At 33.1% G+C, this 20,282-nt stretch overlaps 1 protein-coding gene across 2 annotated transcripts; it reads left to right on the plus strand.

The window, feature by feature from the left end:
* Window positions 1-7,958: 7,958 nt before the first annotated feature.
* On the plus strand, window positions 7,959-10,968 carry LOC110092523 (zinc finger BED domain-containing protein RICESLEEPER 1). 2 transcript variants are annotated; one of them, XM_020817105.2, is made up of 4 exons: window positions 7,959-8,155; window positions 8,387-10,365; window positions 10,506-10,574; window positions 10,650-10,968. In XM_020817105.2, exons 2-3 carry the CDS (start codon window positions 8,388-8,390, stop codon window positions 10,556-10,558), a joined length of 2,031 nt encoding a protein of 676 aa, XP_020672764.1. In that variant the 5' UTR covers window positions 7,959-8,155; window position 8,387; the 3' UTR covers window positions 10,559-10,574; window positions 10,650-10,968. The 2 variants fall into 2 exon arrangements, with proteins under 2 accessions (XP_020672764.1, XP_020672765.1); XM_020817106.2 differs by lacking the exon at window positions 7,959-8,155 and having other exon boundaries at window positions 8,162-10,365.
* Window positions 10,969-20,282: the final 9,314 nt, after the last annotated feature.

Consider the following 20,282-nt stretch of genomic DNA (forward strand, 5'->3'; position numbering starts at 1 on the left):
AATCATTTACTCCTTTTTGAATATCTCCAAGACCATTCGATCCAAAAATAATTTTATTTGGAATCAACTTTGAATTAGACAATGATGCATCAACATCGGTAGATTTAGTAATTCTATTGAAATATGGAAGGGATCCATATTTTTTAAAAGCTATAACTTTCTCAGTAATTACAGTCTTTCCTTTACCTATAGTTTTGATAGGTTTTTTTGTTTCATCAACCCACCTTCATTGATTACCAGAGGTTTACCTGACATGAATCTAACCTTCCCGTCCATTGGGTTTACTGCCAAATCATCACCAAAAGTTGGCGGAGAAGAAGCCAAATTTGATCATGATGAGAAAAGAGGAGTCGGGTTTGCACGCCAACCTTCATATGGATTGCCAGCCATTGTCGAAGGCCGGTGACCCTCTGCCGCCATCAGAAGCGTGAATCGGAATTAAAAAAAAAAATTTCTCTCACTTGAAATCCCAGACCTAGAAACTCACTAGAAATCCTAGATATAGGAAAAGAGAGAGTTATTTTGGTTTTACCTCACTCTTTCTCATATACTCTAATGTAGCAGGTCTCACTCCTTTTTCCCATTATTTATATAATTTAAATTGATGGTTGTAAACCTATTTTATACTTGTAGAAAGAAGAATAAAAGAGTTTTTTTATATTATACAAGTCTTATTTTGTTTTCTTAAGAAGATGGGGTTTTGAGGCCGGCCACACTTTTGAGGGAATTTGGAGATTCCTTCAAGCCTTACCACTTTAGTAAGTGGTAAATACTCTATGTACTAAAACCATTTCACCCCTTTCTTGCATAAATTTTCAACACATATTGCCTCATGTTGCCATGCCAATTATCCATCCATTTCTCCATAAATCCATACCAATTATCCATCCATAAAATCCACTCAAAAAAGTCAACAAGAACTTTTGACAAAATCTTGGTTAAACTTGACCTAGTTTTATTGTAAACCATATTTGACACATCTAAACTCCATCAAAGTACAAAACTTTTCATAATCAATTTGAATATTTTCCTCTTCCATTTATAATAGTTTAGACATTTTGAAACCATGAAATCCTATAGTTTAGGTGGGAAAATTCAGCAAGATTTGATTCTTCTTTATGCATCTTGCTTCCTTTCCATAGTATTTTAGCATCGCTTATCTTCAATCTTTTCTAAGGCTTCTATATCATCCCTAATATTATTTAGAAGCCTTCCAATCCCTAATCAACTACCCCTTAGTGATCCATGCCAAATCCAAACCAATAACCCTTCTAATCTTGATTATTTATAGGTTGATGATGTATTTGATACTCTTATAAATAATGGACCAAATGTTATTGGTGAATTATGAAAGTTCGTGAGGCTTATTAAACCTTTATGAACTAGCCTGAGGCTAACCAAGAGGGGGGTGAAATGATTATTTTAAAAAAAAAATTTAAGGTAAAAATAACCTTTTTGAATATTAAAAAAAACAATTTTATCTTACAATGTGGAAACAAAACTAATTTCACAATAACTAAAATCAGAAGAGATTTCAAACACATAAAAAATCATAGAAAAATATAAAAATCAAATTCAAAAAAATAAATAGAAAGAACACACAAGAATTATAGTAGTTTGGTCAACTTGACCTATATCCACTCCAAGAAAACCTCCTTTCCAGGTATTATAATAAAAGTAGTCTCTCTCATTTTCCCCTTCCAATAGGGCGAAAAAGCCATTACAAAATATTTCTACCAACCTGGTGAGGAAGAGTACCTTGAATCCTTTTACTCCCTCTTATAGTATGCAGAGAACCTAGAAATTCTTTTACTTCATCCTAGAGTAGGCAGAGAACCTTCGAATTCTTTTACTCTCTCCTGGAGTAGTCAAAGAACCTTGGACCTGATGTTGATGAAAGTCTCCCAGAGCCACCAAGGAACTAAGAAAAAAGCTTAAAGAAGAGGGTGGAAATCTTACTTAGAGCAACCTTTCTAAATCCCTCACAACTCCCCCTCACAAGGATCTCTCTCTCTCTCTCTCTCTCTCTCTCTCTCTCTCTCTCTCTCTCTCGCAAAGCTCTCCTATCTTCCTTCTATAAGATCTCTCCAAGGTAAACTCAACATGAAAATATCTATCAAATGATAATATGAGAAATTAAATAAAAAAAACTCTAAAAGAAGACCTAATTTTTAATTTATCGTCAAAGATCATCCTGTACGATTTGTACAAAACAACCTTTATAACTAGTATGATCAGCATTGCCTTATACTATCAGTTTAAGTATTTGTATAGATTATTCAGGATGATTCTGTGATCATCTAAGATGATTAGTTTAAGTTACTGTATTGATCATATAATATAATATGGGATGAAGGGAGGCAATTTACATTTTACCCCATGGGATATCCACTACCATCTCCTATACGATTAAAAGAAAATTATGGTTTTCGTCTTGGACGATGGGGGATCATCACATGAATTATCAAAGATTATCCTATACAATCTGATCGAGCAATATAACCATAATTAGTCCCCTAATCATATGATCAATTTAGACATAATTATCATAAATTATCCAATACGATGTATATCATCCTGTACGATTAAAATAAAATTGACGATTTAAAATATTGCCTAAGTTATGGATGGCGGCTATTTTTATGTCTATAACCGATCATCCTGTATGATTTGAATCATCCAGTATGATTAGTTAAATAATCTTACTTAATCCTAATATCTCAGGGTGTGTGTAATGTACTTAGTTTGGGGTTCACCATATACATGACTTGACTCAAGAAAGGTAAAAAATATATTGAAATTGAAATTACATATAGAGTCAATGTAAGTCTACCCAGTCTTGAGCTAATTTGTATTGCAAGTGAACTTGTGGATCTGAAAGGTTAGTAAGTAGGGAAAACAAAATAGATATATAATAGTAGCATTAATAAGTAAAAAATAATATATGTTATCATTAAAATCACATTACTTGGGCCCAAATTTGCAACAAATTAAGCATTCAATCACTTTCTTAAACTAAGTTATTTTTCAATTGAATGTCCACTTGAATAATGAATGTCATAATATTTAGAATGGTCTCCACCATTAAAATTTTAAAAAAATTTAGCCACTTAAAGTGTTCAAAATTTTTTAGCTCCATTAAGATATTATCCTTCATATATTTAATGAGGTTTAATTAAAAAATTTAGGCTAAATTTATTAAGAATAGTACATCTAATCTTTTGACTTCTCTTGCCTTTTACACTGATGAGGGTGATCAATGATTTTGTTATGAATTATTATATTATCTTATGGAATATTCAAATTAATTTTTATGGATGTTGATGGATTCATCAATAGTTATTTATATTTTTACTTGGTAAATGTGATCAATATAATAGTGGATTATCTATTGTAGTAATAAGAATAAAGGTATAGGGTGAAGACCATCAAGAAAAAATACCTCATAATGAATATGTAGTGACTCCCAAAATTTGACATGCTTCAAAATAGGATATTCCTCCTTAAGATTCTCTCCCTTATTTCAATGAATCACAGAGAGATGGGAGGGTTCTTTAAAGTTTTCTAATGGAAATTAAATTATTTAATGAAAATTAAGGCTAAATTAGTGGACGTATGAATAGTTCTACTAGAGAGAGTAGAATCATATGTGGGCTTGCCCCTTAAGAGTTATGGGTAAGACATGACAAAGGACTTTGGTTGAAGCTTGTTGAAAGTATATGATGATCACATAGGGTTCATATGGGATAGCTTTATTAATGCTTTCTAAAATGGTGTTTTAATTAAAAAATTTCTTGAATTAGAAATTTTTGTACTAAAAAGCTGCTTTAGAAAACAATGAAAAGCATGTCCCATACAAAGCCATAGTGATTATTTTGATCATAAGGTTTAAAACTTTTATCATATAGACACTTGTGTATAATTAAACTCCACTTGAAGAGTAAACAAAAATTATATATCAATTAGAAAAAAATTTATGATGAAAGTGTTGTAGCTCATCTCATATAGCATTAATAAGGGCATCAACAAGGTGATATTGATTTAATTCTTATATGATTGATGGAGAATTATGGGTTGGTCGAACAATAGGGGAATGAAGGGTTGAACTGAAAGTGTATAAGACAATTCGATGAGACTATAATTTAGGTTACATCATGATGATGAGGAGGTATGACATGGGTGCAATCACATGGATTATCTCTAAACTATTATTTATTTTATGGTCAGAGAACTCCCTTATGTTGTGATGGTGTTCTTTATTATCCAACCTCTTTAAGAGTTAAAAAAAATTGAACTTAAAATTTTTCCTTCATATGTATAAGATCCTTCAAAGTGAGGCCTTAGTGGTCGTCACTACAAGATTATGTTATCTTTGATTGATGGATTGATTAATCACCAATTTAAAAAAGTATTTATAGTATGTTGGATATATTTATCATATTATATATATATATATATGGATAGATTATTACAAGATATTAAATTTGCGGCACTAACATATTTAATATTATTATGTATGAAGATCCAGCATGTAAAGATAAAAGTTTTAAGAGGCACTAAAAATTTTCACATAAAAAATCTAAATAATTTAGAAAAATTATCTAGTAATTGTTGAAGGGATTACAAATGAAGTGATGGAACTTGGAGATGATATTACAAGATCAATCAATAAATAACCATAATTGGACAATATAAAATATTAGGAGTCTCGTGACAATGGTCAAAGTTTTTTGTGGTGGTCATTGATGGTGATTGATAGGGAATGCAAAGGAGTTCTTATAGTCTTTCAGCTCTTATATAGAGATTGAGATCCTATTTATAACTTTTGAGATGAGCATTTTTATAAATATAGTCATAATCCAAAATCTTATGTTAAATAACTCATATTTAATCTTATATCTTTTATTAATCATTTGAGATTGATCTTAGAATTAAATGATTTTAAGCTCGTGGATTCATCTTGTCGATTTGCTCGATTTGACTATAAGCATGCAAAATTTGGGGGTCAAATGTTCCTCTAATTGATGTACTAATGTTTTTAAATGTATTTCAATTACCCTAAACCCTAAATCGAACTCAAAATAGACTATATTTTTGAGACTTTTGAGTTAATTAAACACAAATTCACACACACACACACACACATATATAAACTTCAAATTTAAGACCTCTTAATTGACCAACAATGCTTTGTGCTTTATTATTATTGTTATTATACATCTTCCATGGTGACACTCAAGGGAAGAAGCTCCATCTTGTCTCATCGAGAAATGCATGCCTTCCTAAAGTGCTTGGTGGCAATGGGCTACCTTTTATTGTTTCTCTAATTCATGCATATTATTCTTCTTCAGTAATTTTGAGATGTCTTTCTTTGTAGTTGTTGGATGAAGAATATTTACACTTCTTTTTGGAACCATATCTCTGGGAAAACTTTTGGAACCATACCTCTGGGAAAACTTCTTCCTATTTGAAGCAGGTGTGCAATGTGGTTGATTTGATTAAACCTAACATATCCATTAATATTATTAATGGTAGAAAGATCTCCCTTTGATGGGATCCTTGGTGTGCTGGTAAAAGTTTATTTGAGCTTTTTCCCTTTTTTATGCTACTTTTCCTACTACCTCTTTGATTTCTGCTCTTATCTATGATGGGGTTTTGTCTCCTTCTTAGGTGCTAGCCCACCCATAAATAGTTCTATTTTTGCTATAAACATTTTGAATGCTAATGTTCATGAATCTCTTTGGTGCAATAAGGACAATCCTACCTTTAAATGCTTTCTTAATGATTGTTATCAAACTTTTAAAGAGGTTTATTGGCTTAAATATATATTGCATAAAAGGTTTGCTTTAAGATTCTCTTCCTTCACTTTGTTAGCTATGGTGAATGGCCTCAGAAAGGCTGATAGTCTTATTTTTAGGGGTATCCCAACTAATCCTCCGTGCCCTCTTTGCCTTATTAATTCTAAATCTATTTCTCACGACTTTTTTTTAATGTAACTTTTCTTTAAATATTCTTAAGACTATCTTCCCTGGTGCCGCTATTTTTTTTAGACCCAATATCAATCAATTTTTTTTTTTTCATTAATGGGGAGCCTAATTTCTCTTTACACAATTTTTTTCTTTATACTTATTTGTGCATTCATTTACTTTATTTTGTGTGAACGGAACAATAGGTGGTATGAAAATTCTTAATCTTGTGACAATGCCATTCTGCTTTTGATTAGAAAGGCTATATCAAAGCAAAAATATGCCATTGGAAAGAAGCTGAGTAGTTTATTTCAACTAGTTTTATGATTGTCTTTTGGCTTTACTATTTTTCTTTTTCGGTTGTTTTGAGTTCGATGTTCCATCTGCTCATGGCTAGGGGAGGGGGGTGGGGCATTTTCTCCTTTGGGTATTTTACTATAAATTTTCTAGATGATGATGTGGCTGCTTTCCTCCCTCATCATAAATGGTATTAGTATTATTTTGTCAACCATGGAGGCTCTATTCGATAACACTGCTACCTGAAGGGTTTTTGCTAGTTTCCATTTTTGAAGATGTCCTTAATCTGCTTTCGGATTTTTTCTTGATGCTTTGCTTTAACATGTTGATTGTAACTTTTTTGGGGAATTTGGCAATATGTAATGGTCTATATATTGTATCATTTTTTTTTTTCTCTTTAGTTGTAACTTTGTGTTTTCCATCCATGGAGGGTCTTTTTCCCTAGCAACCAAATGAGAATTTTTCTTTGCAAGTGGCATGTGCAGAAAGGGCTGGCTTTTTTTTAGTCGTTTTTGTTGTATCCTTTGTGGGTTTGTCTCCTTTTTCTTTAGCTTTAGGTGTTTGTTTTGGCTAATATGATATTTTTATATATCCATTTTCTGTTAATGAATTTGGGGTTATCGCCTTCCAAAAAAAAGAAAATGAAACGGAGCATTGAGCCACTGATAATGGATTTTTTTTTTTGAGAAAAACTGACAATGGATTGAAAAACATTATTGTCATTGTTTAAAAGTAAATATTGCAAATGGAAAATTTGCAAATACTGTTTTCATTTGTATCTAAATTTGATTGCTCTAAACAAACAATCTTCGAATCCCCAAACCGGCCCAACAAGACTCCGTAACGACCACAATATCACAGCTCGGCATACAATCCATAGCTTTTGCACTAGATACGTGCCGGGAGGGCATTTGCTTCTTTAGGTATTTTGCTATATATCTTTTGAACGATGATGTGATTTCCTTCCTCCCTCATCCCAGATGTTATTGGCATTGTTTTGGCAATCGTGGAGGGTCTATTCGATAAGTCTATTACATGGAGGGTCTTGACTGGTTTCCATTTTGAAGTTTTCCTTCATCCGCTTCTCAATTCTTTCCTGATGCTTTGCTTTAACTTGTTGACTGTAACTTTTTTGATGAACTCGGCAATATGTAATGTCTATATGTTGTAGCTTTTGTTTCTCTTTAGTTGTATACTTGTTTTTTCCTCCATTGAGGGTCCTTTGCCTTGGCAACCAAGTGAAGATTTTTCTTTGTGGGTGAGGCGTGCAAAAGGTATGATTCTTCATGGATCCTTTTTATTGTTTCATTTTTAGGTTTGTCTTTTTTTTTTGACACTTAGGCCAATTAAGACAGACTTATACACATATCGCATACACAAGATTTGAACTCATGGCCTCTTAATTGGTAGCCTAAGCTCCCAACCAAAATACCAAGATGAGATGTGTCTTTTTTTTTTTAATTTACGTGCTGCTTTTGACTCTTTTGAGATTTTTGTATATTCATTTTATTTTAATGAACGTGAGATTAACCCTATAAATAAAAAAGAAATGCAGCACTGAGCCACTGGACTGGATTTTTTTTTCTTTCTTTTTTTGAGAAAAAAACTGAAAGGATTCGAATGCGTTGTTCATTGTTAAAAAGTAAATATTACGGACGGCAAATTTGCAAATACTGTTTTCATTCGTATCCGAATTCGATTGCTCTAAACGAACAATCTCCGAGTCCCCAAAACCGGCCCAACAAGACTCCGCGACGACCACGATCTCACAGCCCGGCATCGCAATCCGCAGCCCTCCACTGGATACGGGTCTCGTCGCCTTCCTCCTCCGATACCGCGAGTTCGACAGCGTGAGCGGAGACGCGGATCCGCCCACTTCGGCTAACTAAAAGGTTTCCTCTTTTCTTAAGCAAGCCCTCTCTTTCTCTCCCTTCACCTTAAACCCTAACCGAACTTTCTCTACACGTCGGCTGGCTCCATGGCTGGATCTCATGATCATGTAGAATCATTTACATCTGTTTTTTTCCCCCGTCAATTCCTTCAATCGATGTTTCAGAGAACTTTACTTTCGATTTGTTTCTTTCACGAGTGTTCTTGGGATATCTTTACCTCTCTGTATGCAGTATGGCCGAATCAATCGATTTGGACGGCAACCAAACCCTCGTGGAGGCCTTGCCCGCTCTTCACAATCCACGAGCCAGGCGATTGAGGTCGCTTGTTTGGAACGATTTTACCAAGAAGCAAAAGCTGGACGGCAATTACGAAGCCATTTGCAACCACTGCGCCAAGAAGTTCACGGCGAACAGCCGGAGCGGCACTACCCACCTGAGGAACCATCTCAACTTCTGCTTGAGCACGCGGCGAACGGATGGTCGGAAGCGCGGCAAGAAACAACTAATAGCATTGAAATCCACAAGGATCAACAATTATGATAAAGATGGGCACGGGGGGTCTCAGTTTGACCAGGAGGTAAGCAGGCAGGATCTTTCTAGGATGATTATTTTGCATGAGTATCCTTTGGAGATTATCAAACAGATTGGTTTCCAAACTTTTATTAGAAATCTTCAACCTCGGTTTAAGCTGGTGTCCGAAGAAATGTTTATGGATGATTGTCTGAAGATTTATGAGAATGGCAAGAGCAGGCTGTCTGAGTTACTGGAGACACTCCCATGCCGAGTTGGTCTTACTATGGATAGATGGGGTTCGAATTATGGTGCGGAATATTTGTGTTTAACTTGCCACTTTGTTGACAATGATTGGAAGCTTCAGAGAAAGATGCTCAATCTTTTGCATTTTGAGGCTCCGCCTACTGCAGAGGATATTTTTGAAGGAATCATGGAGAAGCTGCATGATTGGAAGATCAGCAGAAAGCTGTCTTGTATGGGTTCGGATCAATGTGTGAGTGATCAAGTTGCAGCTGATAATCTTCTTCTTAATTTTCTTCGCTCGACAGATTCCCTGCATCTAAATGGTGACCTGTTTCTTTTTCATGGTTTGGTGCATGTATTGGATGTTGTTGCTCAGGAGTCTATGGTTCAAATACTTGAAATATGTGAGAGAGTGCGAAGTTGTGTGATTTTTGTGAAGTCCTCACACGAAAAGTTAAAAAGATTCCAAAATGCCGCAATGCTAGCTGATGCTCCCAAAAAAAATTTAGTTCTTGATGTTTCTTCTAATTGGAGATCAACTTATTTGATGATTGCAACTGTTTATGAATTTCAGAATGCTTTTAAAAACTTAGAAGAGTATGATTCAGATTTTTCTTTTGATGTAGAGTGGGGTGATGTCAAATCTGTTAAAGAATGTCTGGAAACATTTGATCACATGATAAAAAAGTTTTCAGGAATTAGAGTACCTACGGCAAATCACTATTTCATTGATATTTGTGGCATTCTTCTGCTGTTGAATTCATGGTCTTCCAGTCCAGTTCCTGTTATTGCTAAACTTGCTTCTCAAATGCTCAAGGGATTTAAACCATATTGGGATGCAAATATCATGGTTTTGGCAATTGCTTCAATTTTGGATCCTCGTTACAAGATGAAATCTGTAGAATATTTCTTCAAAAAAATCTACATTGGAGATTATGAAGCGAAAATGAAGGTTGAGAGCATTTTCAGCAGCTTAAGAAATTTGTACAGTGAATATGTCGTCCATTCTGCTAACAGTAAAAGTGATCAGGCTCTTTTATGCTATACTAGTGGTAATAGTGGCTGCCTTGTCTTAGAATGTGGAACAAGTGGAGGCTCTCATTCGTCTTCTCATATTACACTGTCTGATACACGGCGAGGGCTTGATCAATATCTTCAGCAGACCTTGTCAAGCCAATCGATAAAATCGGACTTCGACTTGTATTTGGAGGAACCTGTATACATATATAAAGATGGTCCTGATGATAGCTTCAACGTGCTAGCTTGGTGGAAGCTCAATGCTGCAAAGTATCCCATCCTTTCTTTAGTTGCCCGTGATACTCTTCCTATTCCTTTGGGGAATGTCACAACAAGAATTGAAGATAGGCCTTTGTCTCAATATTTGAATTCCCTTAATCCACTTGCTTTGCAAAGCATGGTTTGTGCTCAGGATTGGTTGAGAGGTGAAATGGAAGGTATAAATGCAACCCAAAACATTTTTATTACTGCTATTCATTTGATCGAATTTTCGTCACTGTTTTTCTGTTTGGTAATTTTTTACTATTTGGAAAAATATTTTGCTTTCGCTGAATCTGTTGATTATCTATCTTTGCAGCTAACGTAGAGGAAGTTGAATGTTCAGCAAATAATATTGTTGTTAAACTATGATTATTGATAAATATAGGTAAACTAATGCTTCCATTTATTAATGTTTTCATTTATAAATATTAAATTTATATTTTCCTGTTTATTTTTGCAGATTTCAATTTGATTATTAAGCCAATCATCAGGCTAGTAGTTTAGAGGTATACTCGAGTGATTTTGCAAGAATATAGGAGGAAAGCAAAATTCGGTTCTATTAACTCACTGCAATTGCAAGAATTGGGTTGGGGCTTTTTAACATTTCTTCTTATTCCTACATCTTAGCTAAGCAAATGCTATGTTTGTACCCTGGCGTGGCTGGTGTATAATGTGTTGTAGCAACTAATAACTGCTAATATATTTAGGCAGCTTTTTACATCATGTAAAACTTTCTTGTCATTTTGTAAAATTCTTTTTTATATAAAAACATCTTAAAATCAGGAAAAAAATAGTGGTCTAAAATTATTCCAGACGAAGTCTAAGATGATGAGATTTGTTGTGGAAGTGAGGTGAAATTAGCTCTAAAAAATATGCTTAAAAGTTTAATTTTTGATCTGGATGAGATACTTATTGTGATTTAAAAAGTTATGGATGATATTATTGTAATTTGAAAAATTTTGGGGTATGCCTTAGCACCAAAAATCATATTCCAGTGATGTAACACTCAAACTTCAACAGTGCCTAGGTGGAGCAGTTGCCAACATAAAGGGCCACATGGACTCAGCCAAAAGTTATGTTATTTTAATCAGTAATCATTCTAGGTTAGCCAGCACTGAGTTACTTGTTCGTTTTGTATTGTCGTAGCACCAGCATGTCGAGCATTGTGGTGCCTGAGCCCATCACTATACTCTTATAAATAGTTGTTGAGTTCTGTTATTTAAGGAGTACTGTCACTTAAGTAATAATATGTATTTTTAGTGTGTTTCTCTATTGTCCCCTTAGGGTAAAGTCAAAGGGTGACTAACGAAGTGCTAGATACTTTCTCTTGTGGAGATCTTAGCCTTTTTGGTGGACGAAGTGTAGTGAAGATCATTTGATCTGCCCATGTGGTAATTTTTATTATTATTTCTCTTGTATATTTTCTATCAATAAATGAAATATAGATGAGTTTACTTATTATATCTTTAATGTCTGACAAAATTTCTAGTTTTGGGATGATGTTGTAAAAATTATAATTTTAATGTAAATTCTTGTTCCTTGAATGATAAGATTATATTTTTAATCTCTCATTCTTTATTTAATGTATGTAATGGTCATGTGTGTAATTAAAATTTTGTGGGATATATAGCTTCGGTGGATGAATACTAGAATAATTAGGAATGTTGAAATAGAATTTTTGCATGCTTAGGTATAGGATGCTTAAATATTTTAGGTTCTATGGAGATGGTTAAATTATAGTAAGATCATAAACTTTTTTTCACTCCTATTAGCTCGACAGAGATTTAGAGATGCATATATTTTGATCCACATCTTCAATTGAATGAGACTCATTAAAAAAATTATGTTATTTGCATTCATTAGTTCAAAACATAATTTTCATTTGCAAGTTTTTTCTTCAGTGACAAAAACTTCAAAACAACAGAATTATTTTTCAGTAGGATAAGTCATTCATTTGAAGCAGCAGTAGTATTTAAGTTACAATCAAGTTGAACACTTTCTCGTGGGTTTGACACTCTATTACTTTATTACTTGATTCAAAATGTATACATGTATATTTTAGTGGGCTTTTATTAATTTTTATTAAAAAAAAAACTTAAAGCATGTTTTAAACTTAATAAGTCACTAGCTTATTTATCTCATTTGTGTATGAGGTCATCATAAATTATCTGAACTCCTGATTGTCAATCATCTAGTTTTCAATCAGCACTTCAATCAACTTAAATCATCTCTTCAATCAACATTTAAATCAACTTCAATCATCTCTACAATCAACATTCATCTATACCTCAATCAATTATTAGTCTTTTGTATATATTCTACATTAATTATCATCAAGCAATTAATCATTAATTAGCCATCAACCTACATACCATTGTACTTCAATCATTTAATCTACAATCAATCAACCACCTTCTACAATCAACAATCACCACTCTAAATAATCTAGACAATTAATAGTCATGCACTACACTAAGCTAATTTAGTCCATTAACTCATTAACTTCAGTCATGATCCAAATCACTTCACTATGAGTTTCATATATCAAATCATTCATGAATGAACTCTTTAATCATCAAATGACCCATATGTCCTACTTGAGCTAGCTCAAGCTAGCCCAATTGATCATAAAGCTCAATTACCACCAATTGAACTTCAAATCACCTTTTCTTTTGAACAAACTATTTTGAACATCGCTCTCGAAGGATTAGACATGATCGTTCACCTCGACCCTAGTCATTAGTTTACTTGGTCAATTGAACCCTAGTTTTGTCAAACATGACCAATTTGGATTGACCCATTGCATGCACTGAAATCAAACCTCCAAATCTCTCAAAATCAATTCATTGCATGTTGTAAACATACTCAAACCATTTATGAGTCAAATTTAATGGGTTTGAATTGGTCAACCCATTGAATTTGGTCAAACCAAACACATGCACTCAATCATTCATGCAAATAAAACCTTTGCTCCAAACTCATCTAACTTAGCTCAAACACCATTCAACTATCCCTAAAGACCCATCCCAATCAACTTGACATTTTGACTGCTCAAAATGGTCAACAAAGTCCACCACCTCAACCCAAATGATTTTAAACTGCGTAAATCAATTCGTCTAGCTTAGTTTTCAGGCTTGCCAACAGACTTGCTTGACCGGCCTCTTGTCTACTGAAGATACGGGACGAGCTAATAAGCTATACTGTATCGTTTTGGAACACCTATTGACTTCTCTTCTTCCTCCCTAAGATTGACTTTAGTACGAGACTCAATACATGGCTCTACGAAGGGGTTAGGAGCTTTTTCAAGATGGACAATGGGCGAAAGTCCGATCCAGCAATATCGCGTGAGTGGATTTTGGGCAGAAACATCCTGGACAACGTGCTGCTAGCACATGAATTAGTAAGGAATTTTCATCGGCAGAGAGTGAATTTTGCATTTCCCTCCATATGAGCCTGCCTAATCCATTTTTGGGAGCTTCATAAGCTTCCTAAAAAGTGGTCCAAAGATTTGGTTTAGCCAAATGAAGCCTTCCATGGAAAAGTGGCAAATGGCCTCCAGCACCTTCCAACAACTCCCCTTGCCCCAAAGTTGTGTTCCTTTCCACTTGGCAAACATCCACAACGTGAGCCAATCAATCCTAGCCTTTGCTTGGGATGGAGGGACTTAGAATAGGGAAAAAACATAGAAAAAAGCATATTCATTCCAGCCAAAAGTTTAAGTCACCTTTAGCTCTCCTTGAAGAGAAGTCGCTCGTGGAGTTCTAAGGAGGAGAAGTAGTCATTCCCCATCCTTTAAAGTCATTTCTACTGAGGTAAAACCTAAATCCTAGCTTAAAGATTTAGGATTTAATGTATTTGATGCAAGGTTTTCAAAATCAGACTGGACAACGAACCGGAAGAAGGAGAGGTTCACGGTTCGACCGGTCGAACCAGGGTCGAACCGGATGACGTAATAAATAATAATATTATTAAATTTAATAAAATGAATGAGACATTTTTCTCTAATAACTTCACTCTACATTCCATTTTTATATTAAACTAATCAAATAACATAAATATTGCATCAATTAAATTTATAAAACATAAAAAAAATAACACACAATATAAATCTGACATCAAATAAGTCAATAAAATAATAAAATATAAGCAAATATTTCATGAATTTAGCAGATTTTTGCATTACATAGAGGCAATTTCTGAATTTCGTGATTCAAACTCATGGCATACAAGGCAAATTGAGAAAAAGAAAGAATTAAACCCAATATCAAAATTCAAAAATATTATGATAAATGTGCTTCCTCATTAAAGAACGAACACCACATATCAAACCAACCCACAGATGTCTATCCTTAGGCCTCGACTGGTAATACCATAAAATTATGCTGGATGAAAAAGGTATAATTGCTCTCCCTTGGATGGACAACTTGCTCAAAACGTTCAATCAAAAATCAAAATAGATGGCTTTCCTGGAGCTCGACGACGACGAATTGGTTTCTCATGGTAAGTCGTGCCGCCGGCTGGGATGAATCAGAGAAGGTGGGAGAAGTCCTTCGGCTTCGCTTGTGGATGGAGGAGTCGCGTGGCTTGAGGCGTCGAAGAGAGGAAGACTCGAAACAAAATACTCAAAGCAGCTTACGATTAGGGCAGCGTGTATAGCGATCAAAACTTCCCCACGCGCGCGTTCGTGGATGGACGGCTGAGATTTGCAAATTTTCGAACCGTCCGGTTCTTCAAAAGCTGCCCGATTTGGCGGTTCCCCGGTTCAACCGTGTTTTGTACCGGTTTTCAGCCGGTTTCAAAGACAGCCGGTTCTGGCATCAAATCGGACCGCCCGCCGGGTTCGCGGTTGAACCGGTCGAACCGGCCGGTCCGGTCCGGTTTTGAAAACCTTGGTTTGATGTGTAAGACATTTTTAAACAAAAAATTTTCTCCCCGTCGCTCCTTTAATGTCATTTTTCATCTTCTAAAAGTTTTAAGCCATTTCACCTACTCTATTTTGAGTTCTATAACTTCTTCTAATTAAGGGTTTTGGGTATTCACATGGAGAAAATAAAATCATAGTAATTCATCCCTTCTATTTTGACCAAACAGTTGGGATTCATTTCAGATCGTGCAAAATCATATTGTATTATTAAAAAATCATACAAAATGATTCAATTCATACTATATGATTTAATGTTTCTACAGTACAATCATTGATAGGATTCCCACTCAAAATGCATGTCATTATCCTAAATGACACATAAAAATACCGTAATGTATGATTTTTTTATTGAATGTATGATCTTGATCGTCCAGTACAACCCTTAGCACAAGAAAATGGTTGAAACCTTGAAATTTGCCAAAAATCCATTTCATATCAAAATTTAATGTTCTTTGTGGCTTGTTGGAAATGTCTTGAGAGCCCAAGTTCATTTAAAATTAATTTCATTAGATTTGGACCACTAGATTGTGAGAAATTTAAGTTTTATTAAAAAAGATCAATCTAGTGCGATTGAGCTCAAATTTGGTAGGATAAACTTGGGAATATTCCTTACATGTGACAGTTAGCTTGATCCAAAGTTCCGAGTTAAATTTTATCTCAAAATTTTGAAAATTTATTTCTCTAAAAATAAATTGAATTAGGTTTTAAAATTTTTGTATCTGATGTGTTTTGTTGTTAGGGTTAGGCATATCGAATTTCAATCCGATATAAACAATAGTGACACCTAGGAAGAATAATTAAGGATTATGTCTAATAAATTTTTAAAAATTCTAAAAAGTTTTAGACACATCTAATAGGGGTGTAACTTAAACCTCATAAACTTATTGATAATATATACCCTAGGATTTAATTATACTTTGATTTAACATTAATCTTTAAATAAAATTAGCAAAAATTAGTTCTTAATTAAGCACTAAAGCTTCAATTAAACATAATAATTTAAGGAAAATTTATAAAAGGGAAATTTACATACATACCACTTTATAATATCTTATTTACATATCTAACACCCAAAATTTTAATATTACATGCATACCATCCTATATATGAAAATGAACTATGGGTGGTATGTATGTAATATTAAAGTTTTAAGTGTTAAATATGTAAATAGAATAGTATAAAGTGGTATGTATATAAATCTCCCTTTATAAAAATATAAAATAAATTTTAATCAACTATAATTAACATATATAATCGAGGAAAAATAAAATTCAGATCTATATGTTTTTAAATTTTGATTAATAATTAATCAACCTTAATTCAAAAAAATTCATTAAAAATTTATATTTCGTTCATATTATATTTTAATTTTTCATGGATTAGTCTAATTGTTATCTTTGACCACTGGCCTAGATTTCATGACTATTTTAGTTGGTTTGATTAGGAAACTAAATTGCCCAAGTTCTATGGGAATAAATGGTATTAAATAATTGAATAAAATCTTATTTTACATATTATTAAATAAATATAATTCAAATATACATAATAAATTTAAATAAAAATAAAAAAAATAAAAGGCTAAAAATTTGAAGTTAGATAAATTTTTTAATATGGTTTATTAATATTTAATTAATCAATAATTAAAAATCATTAAAATTCAAAAATTTATTAATAACTCCAAAGAATCTCACAAAAAAATTATATTTAAATTTCAAATCATTTAAACCAAATTATTGTGGTAATTTATTTGGTTAAAATTTATTTTAAATAAATAAAATTTATAATTAATATTGATTAAATACATAAAGGCCTTAATGTTTCATCTTGACTCCATTTGATGGACATTTTAGCATTTGATTTTAAGGCCTCTAATATATTTTAAACATCCAAAAGATTCTTATGTGTTGTGTATAACTCCTTTTAGGAAGTCACAAATATATTGAATTGGGTGATCTTTAAACCATTAATAAATCATTGACCCTATACACCATGTTTGACTCCATTTGGGCCAAGACGTAAGAATTGGATGTAATTGTCTATCATATATGGGGGATGATTGAAGTATCCCTTATTCTATCCCTTAATAAATCATCAACCAATCTTTAAAGGCTCTATGTAATTGTCTATCATATATGGGGGATGATTGCATTATGATTAGAAGCCTTAAGATTTGTAGGTTAGTAGCTCCCGGAGTTATTAACTTACAAATTCTTTAAAACTAAATAATCAACTCTAACCATTTAAAATTCAAATAATAAAATCTAAATTCATACAAGATAAACATTAATTAAATAACTTTTTTTTGGGCCTTAATAAATAAATACTTTAAACTAATGCAACTTAAACATTGAACTTCTATAGGATATATCAATGTCACACAACGTCTTTCACACACCTAAATAGTTTGCTAGGATAACCAACTTTAGCCTAGGCTAGGCTAGTGGTTTGAGCAACACCGTACATTAAGGAAGGAATATAGAGGACACTACAAAACATTCAACCTATTTGTGGCAGAATAATATGCCGCAGAGAAATCCATCAGAAATTCTAGTTTGTGATAGAATTGAATCATCCATTAAAACCCACCTCACAAAAATATTTAAGATGGGTCAAATCTATCTCAAATATTTTTGGTGGATTTATGGCAGATATATGATACAAATTATGCCGCAAATTGTGGTGGAATATTCTTTGTACATTATGATAGTAAATTCATGACAAATCCACCACCATTTATGATGGATATTTACATCGCAAACATTGATACAAAATCATTATATCAAGGTTTGTGAAGAAAATGTCATCGTTAATCTGCTGGAAACCTATAGTAGAAATAAAAAATAGCTCCTGTTATCTGTTGTTATTGATCTTATCAACAGTATGAATCTAAACAATTTAAAAGCAATAATTATATGTTGTGATAAAAAGCAATAATAATGAAACAATAACATTCTAATAGCTCAAATAAACAATCATATTTTTATTAAATTATATAATTATTTTAACACTATTAAAATTTTAATAGTTCTTATAGTACATCAAAAGAAATAAAATGCATAAAAAACATTTTACGAACACTCTACACTGCAGGAAAATAGCTCATTTCCTAAAGAATTTCCTGCGAAAAAAAATTCGTCACAAATTTAGGGAAAATTTTTCGGCTGATTTCCGACGGAAAATTGTTGACAAATTTTTGACATATTTTTTTACTGTTTTTCCAAAGGATTTGTTTTGAAGGAATTTCTGACAGAATTTTCGACGGGTTTCTGACGAAAATTAAAAAAATTAAGTTATATTTTAATAACTTATTGTCAAATTAAATATTTTATATTTTAAAAAATATCTTAAATTATAGAATTTAATAACTTAAATTATAATAAAATAAAAATTAAAATTATCATTTAATATTTAATAAAAAAATTAAATGATTTAAATTAAAACTTAAACTATAGTAAAATTTTATAATTATTTATTTTGTTAAATTAAGTTAAATAAATTAATAATTTATAATTAAATTAAATTAACTAATATAATAATTCATTTTTAAATTAAAATATATTTTTTATCTATAATAATTCATTGTTAAAAAAATTACTTTAAAAATAATTATTACTTTTAATATTTATCTGCTCTAAGTTAAATAAAATAAAATATCACAATTAACAATTTTTATTTGATGGCTTAGATGGTAGATGGCGAGGAATGATTCGCGCGCGCAGAGGGAGGTGCAGGTTCGAACTCCGCTGGAGGCACGAGGGCTTGAGTGGCTCGGCTCAGGTGGGCAAAGCGGGCTCAGGCGGGGCTGGTTCCAGCTGGGCACGAGTGGGCAGAGCGGGCTCGGGTGGGGGCGAAGCGGGCTCTAGAGAGGCTGGTTCCAGCTGGGCTCGAGCGGGTCTGGCTCCAGCTGTGCTCGGGTGGGTGAAGCGGGCTCCAGCGTGGCTGACATTCCGACGAAAAAAATCTATTTTTTTAATTTTTCTTGACATTCCGGCAAAAAAAAAATCCGCCAGAAATATTTTTCGAGCTGAAAAACCCCCGGAAATAAGTCAGAAATGTTTTCGGTGAATTATTTTGCACCGGAAAGTCATTTTCGACGTGCGTTAAATCGGAAAAAATATTTTCACCGGAATTCGCCTGAAATGCACATTTCTAACGGATTTTAACCATTTTTTCGGTGAAAATGGCCGCTGGAAAATGACATTTTTACTGTAGTGCTAGATGGAATCTACATCCTCACTCTCATACTAGGCCAATATCAGTGCAGGTTGATTTATGCCAAATTTCTCTCTCAATATCCTAAGCTCATGTAGTATCTGAATGTTTATGTTTGAATGTATTTTTTAGACATTTTCTAACTATGTTGTCAAGTTGCTACACTTGTTAGCTATATGAACTCTCATGGCTGCTTGGGGAATAAATGGTAACAATAGAGGATTGTCCCTTATATGCATTGGCTTATGAGCTTAATACATAAACCCCTCCCTTCTGCATTCTACCTAGTACTTACAATCAAGTGTGGTAGTCAGAAACATCTATTAATTTCCCATAGGAACCCTCACATGCTATAGTCTGGCTCTCTCAAAGCTCTGTATACTCATCCTGTAAAATATAATATAATATTAATCATCATATAATTATCACTTAAAATATTTATATAAGTATAATTTCCTTATATACTTACACATTCCCTCCTAGCTCCCTCATCCACAAACTGCTGATCCTCCTTGCACTTATGAGTGTGACTATGCAACTCAATTGCATTGGGTTCTCTACCAAGCACCTACTTATATAATATAGTTAGATTAGCATGCATAAATTATAATTATAATTATAATTATATATATATATATATATATTAAAGTATATTAAAATTCTTACTAATCATCGTCTATGCTCGATGTGTGGAATTGCGCCCCTTGTATGGAGGGAGCTACTCGAGCCTCCAATGTTAGAAGCTGAGTTCTTTCTATTATGCTCCCTCATTATATAATCTGGGCTGCCCTAAGTACTATTGAGCTCTACCCACTAAATTGATCACTCACCTATACTCTTAGTGCAAGAGAAATTATCTCATGAGTGAGTTGCTCTGAGTTTTTCAAAATTTGTTCTGATTGGAGTACCATGCTCAAGAAAATAATATAGATCTCGATGTATACAATAAATTATAAA

Source organism: Dendrobium catenatum, unplaced genomic scaffold (assembly GCF_001605985.2).
Source record: "Dendrobium catenatum unplaced genomic scaffold, ASM160598v2 fragScaff_scaffold_1375, whole genome shotgun sequence".
NCBI classification, from domain to species: domain Eukaryota; kingdom Viridiplantae; phylum Streptophyta; class Magnoliopsida; order Asparagales; family Orchidaceae; genus Dendrobium; species Dendrobium catenatum.

Excerpts from the sequence above, each read along its gene's own strand:
- LOC110092523 (XM_020817105.2), top strand. The coding sequence starts at position 8,388 with ATGGCCGAATCAATCGATTTGGACGGCAACCAAACCCTCGTGGAGGCC. Across the intron at positions 10,366-10,505 it reads GTTGAGAGGTGAAATGGAAG|CTAACGTAGAGGAAGTTGAA; the intron begins GTATAAATGCAA and ends CTATCTTTGCAG.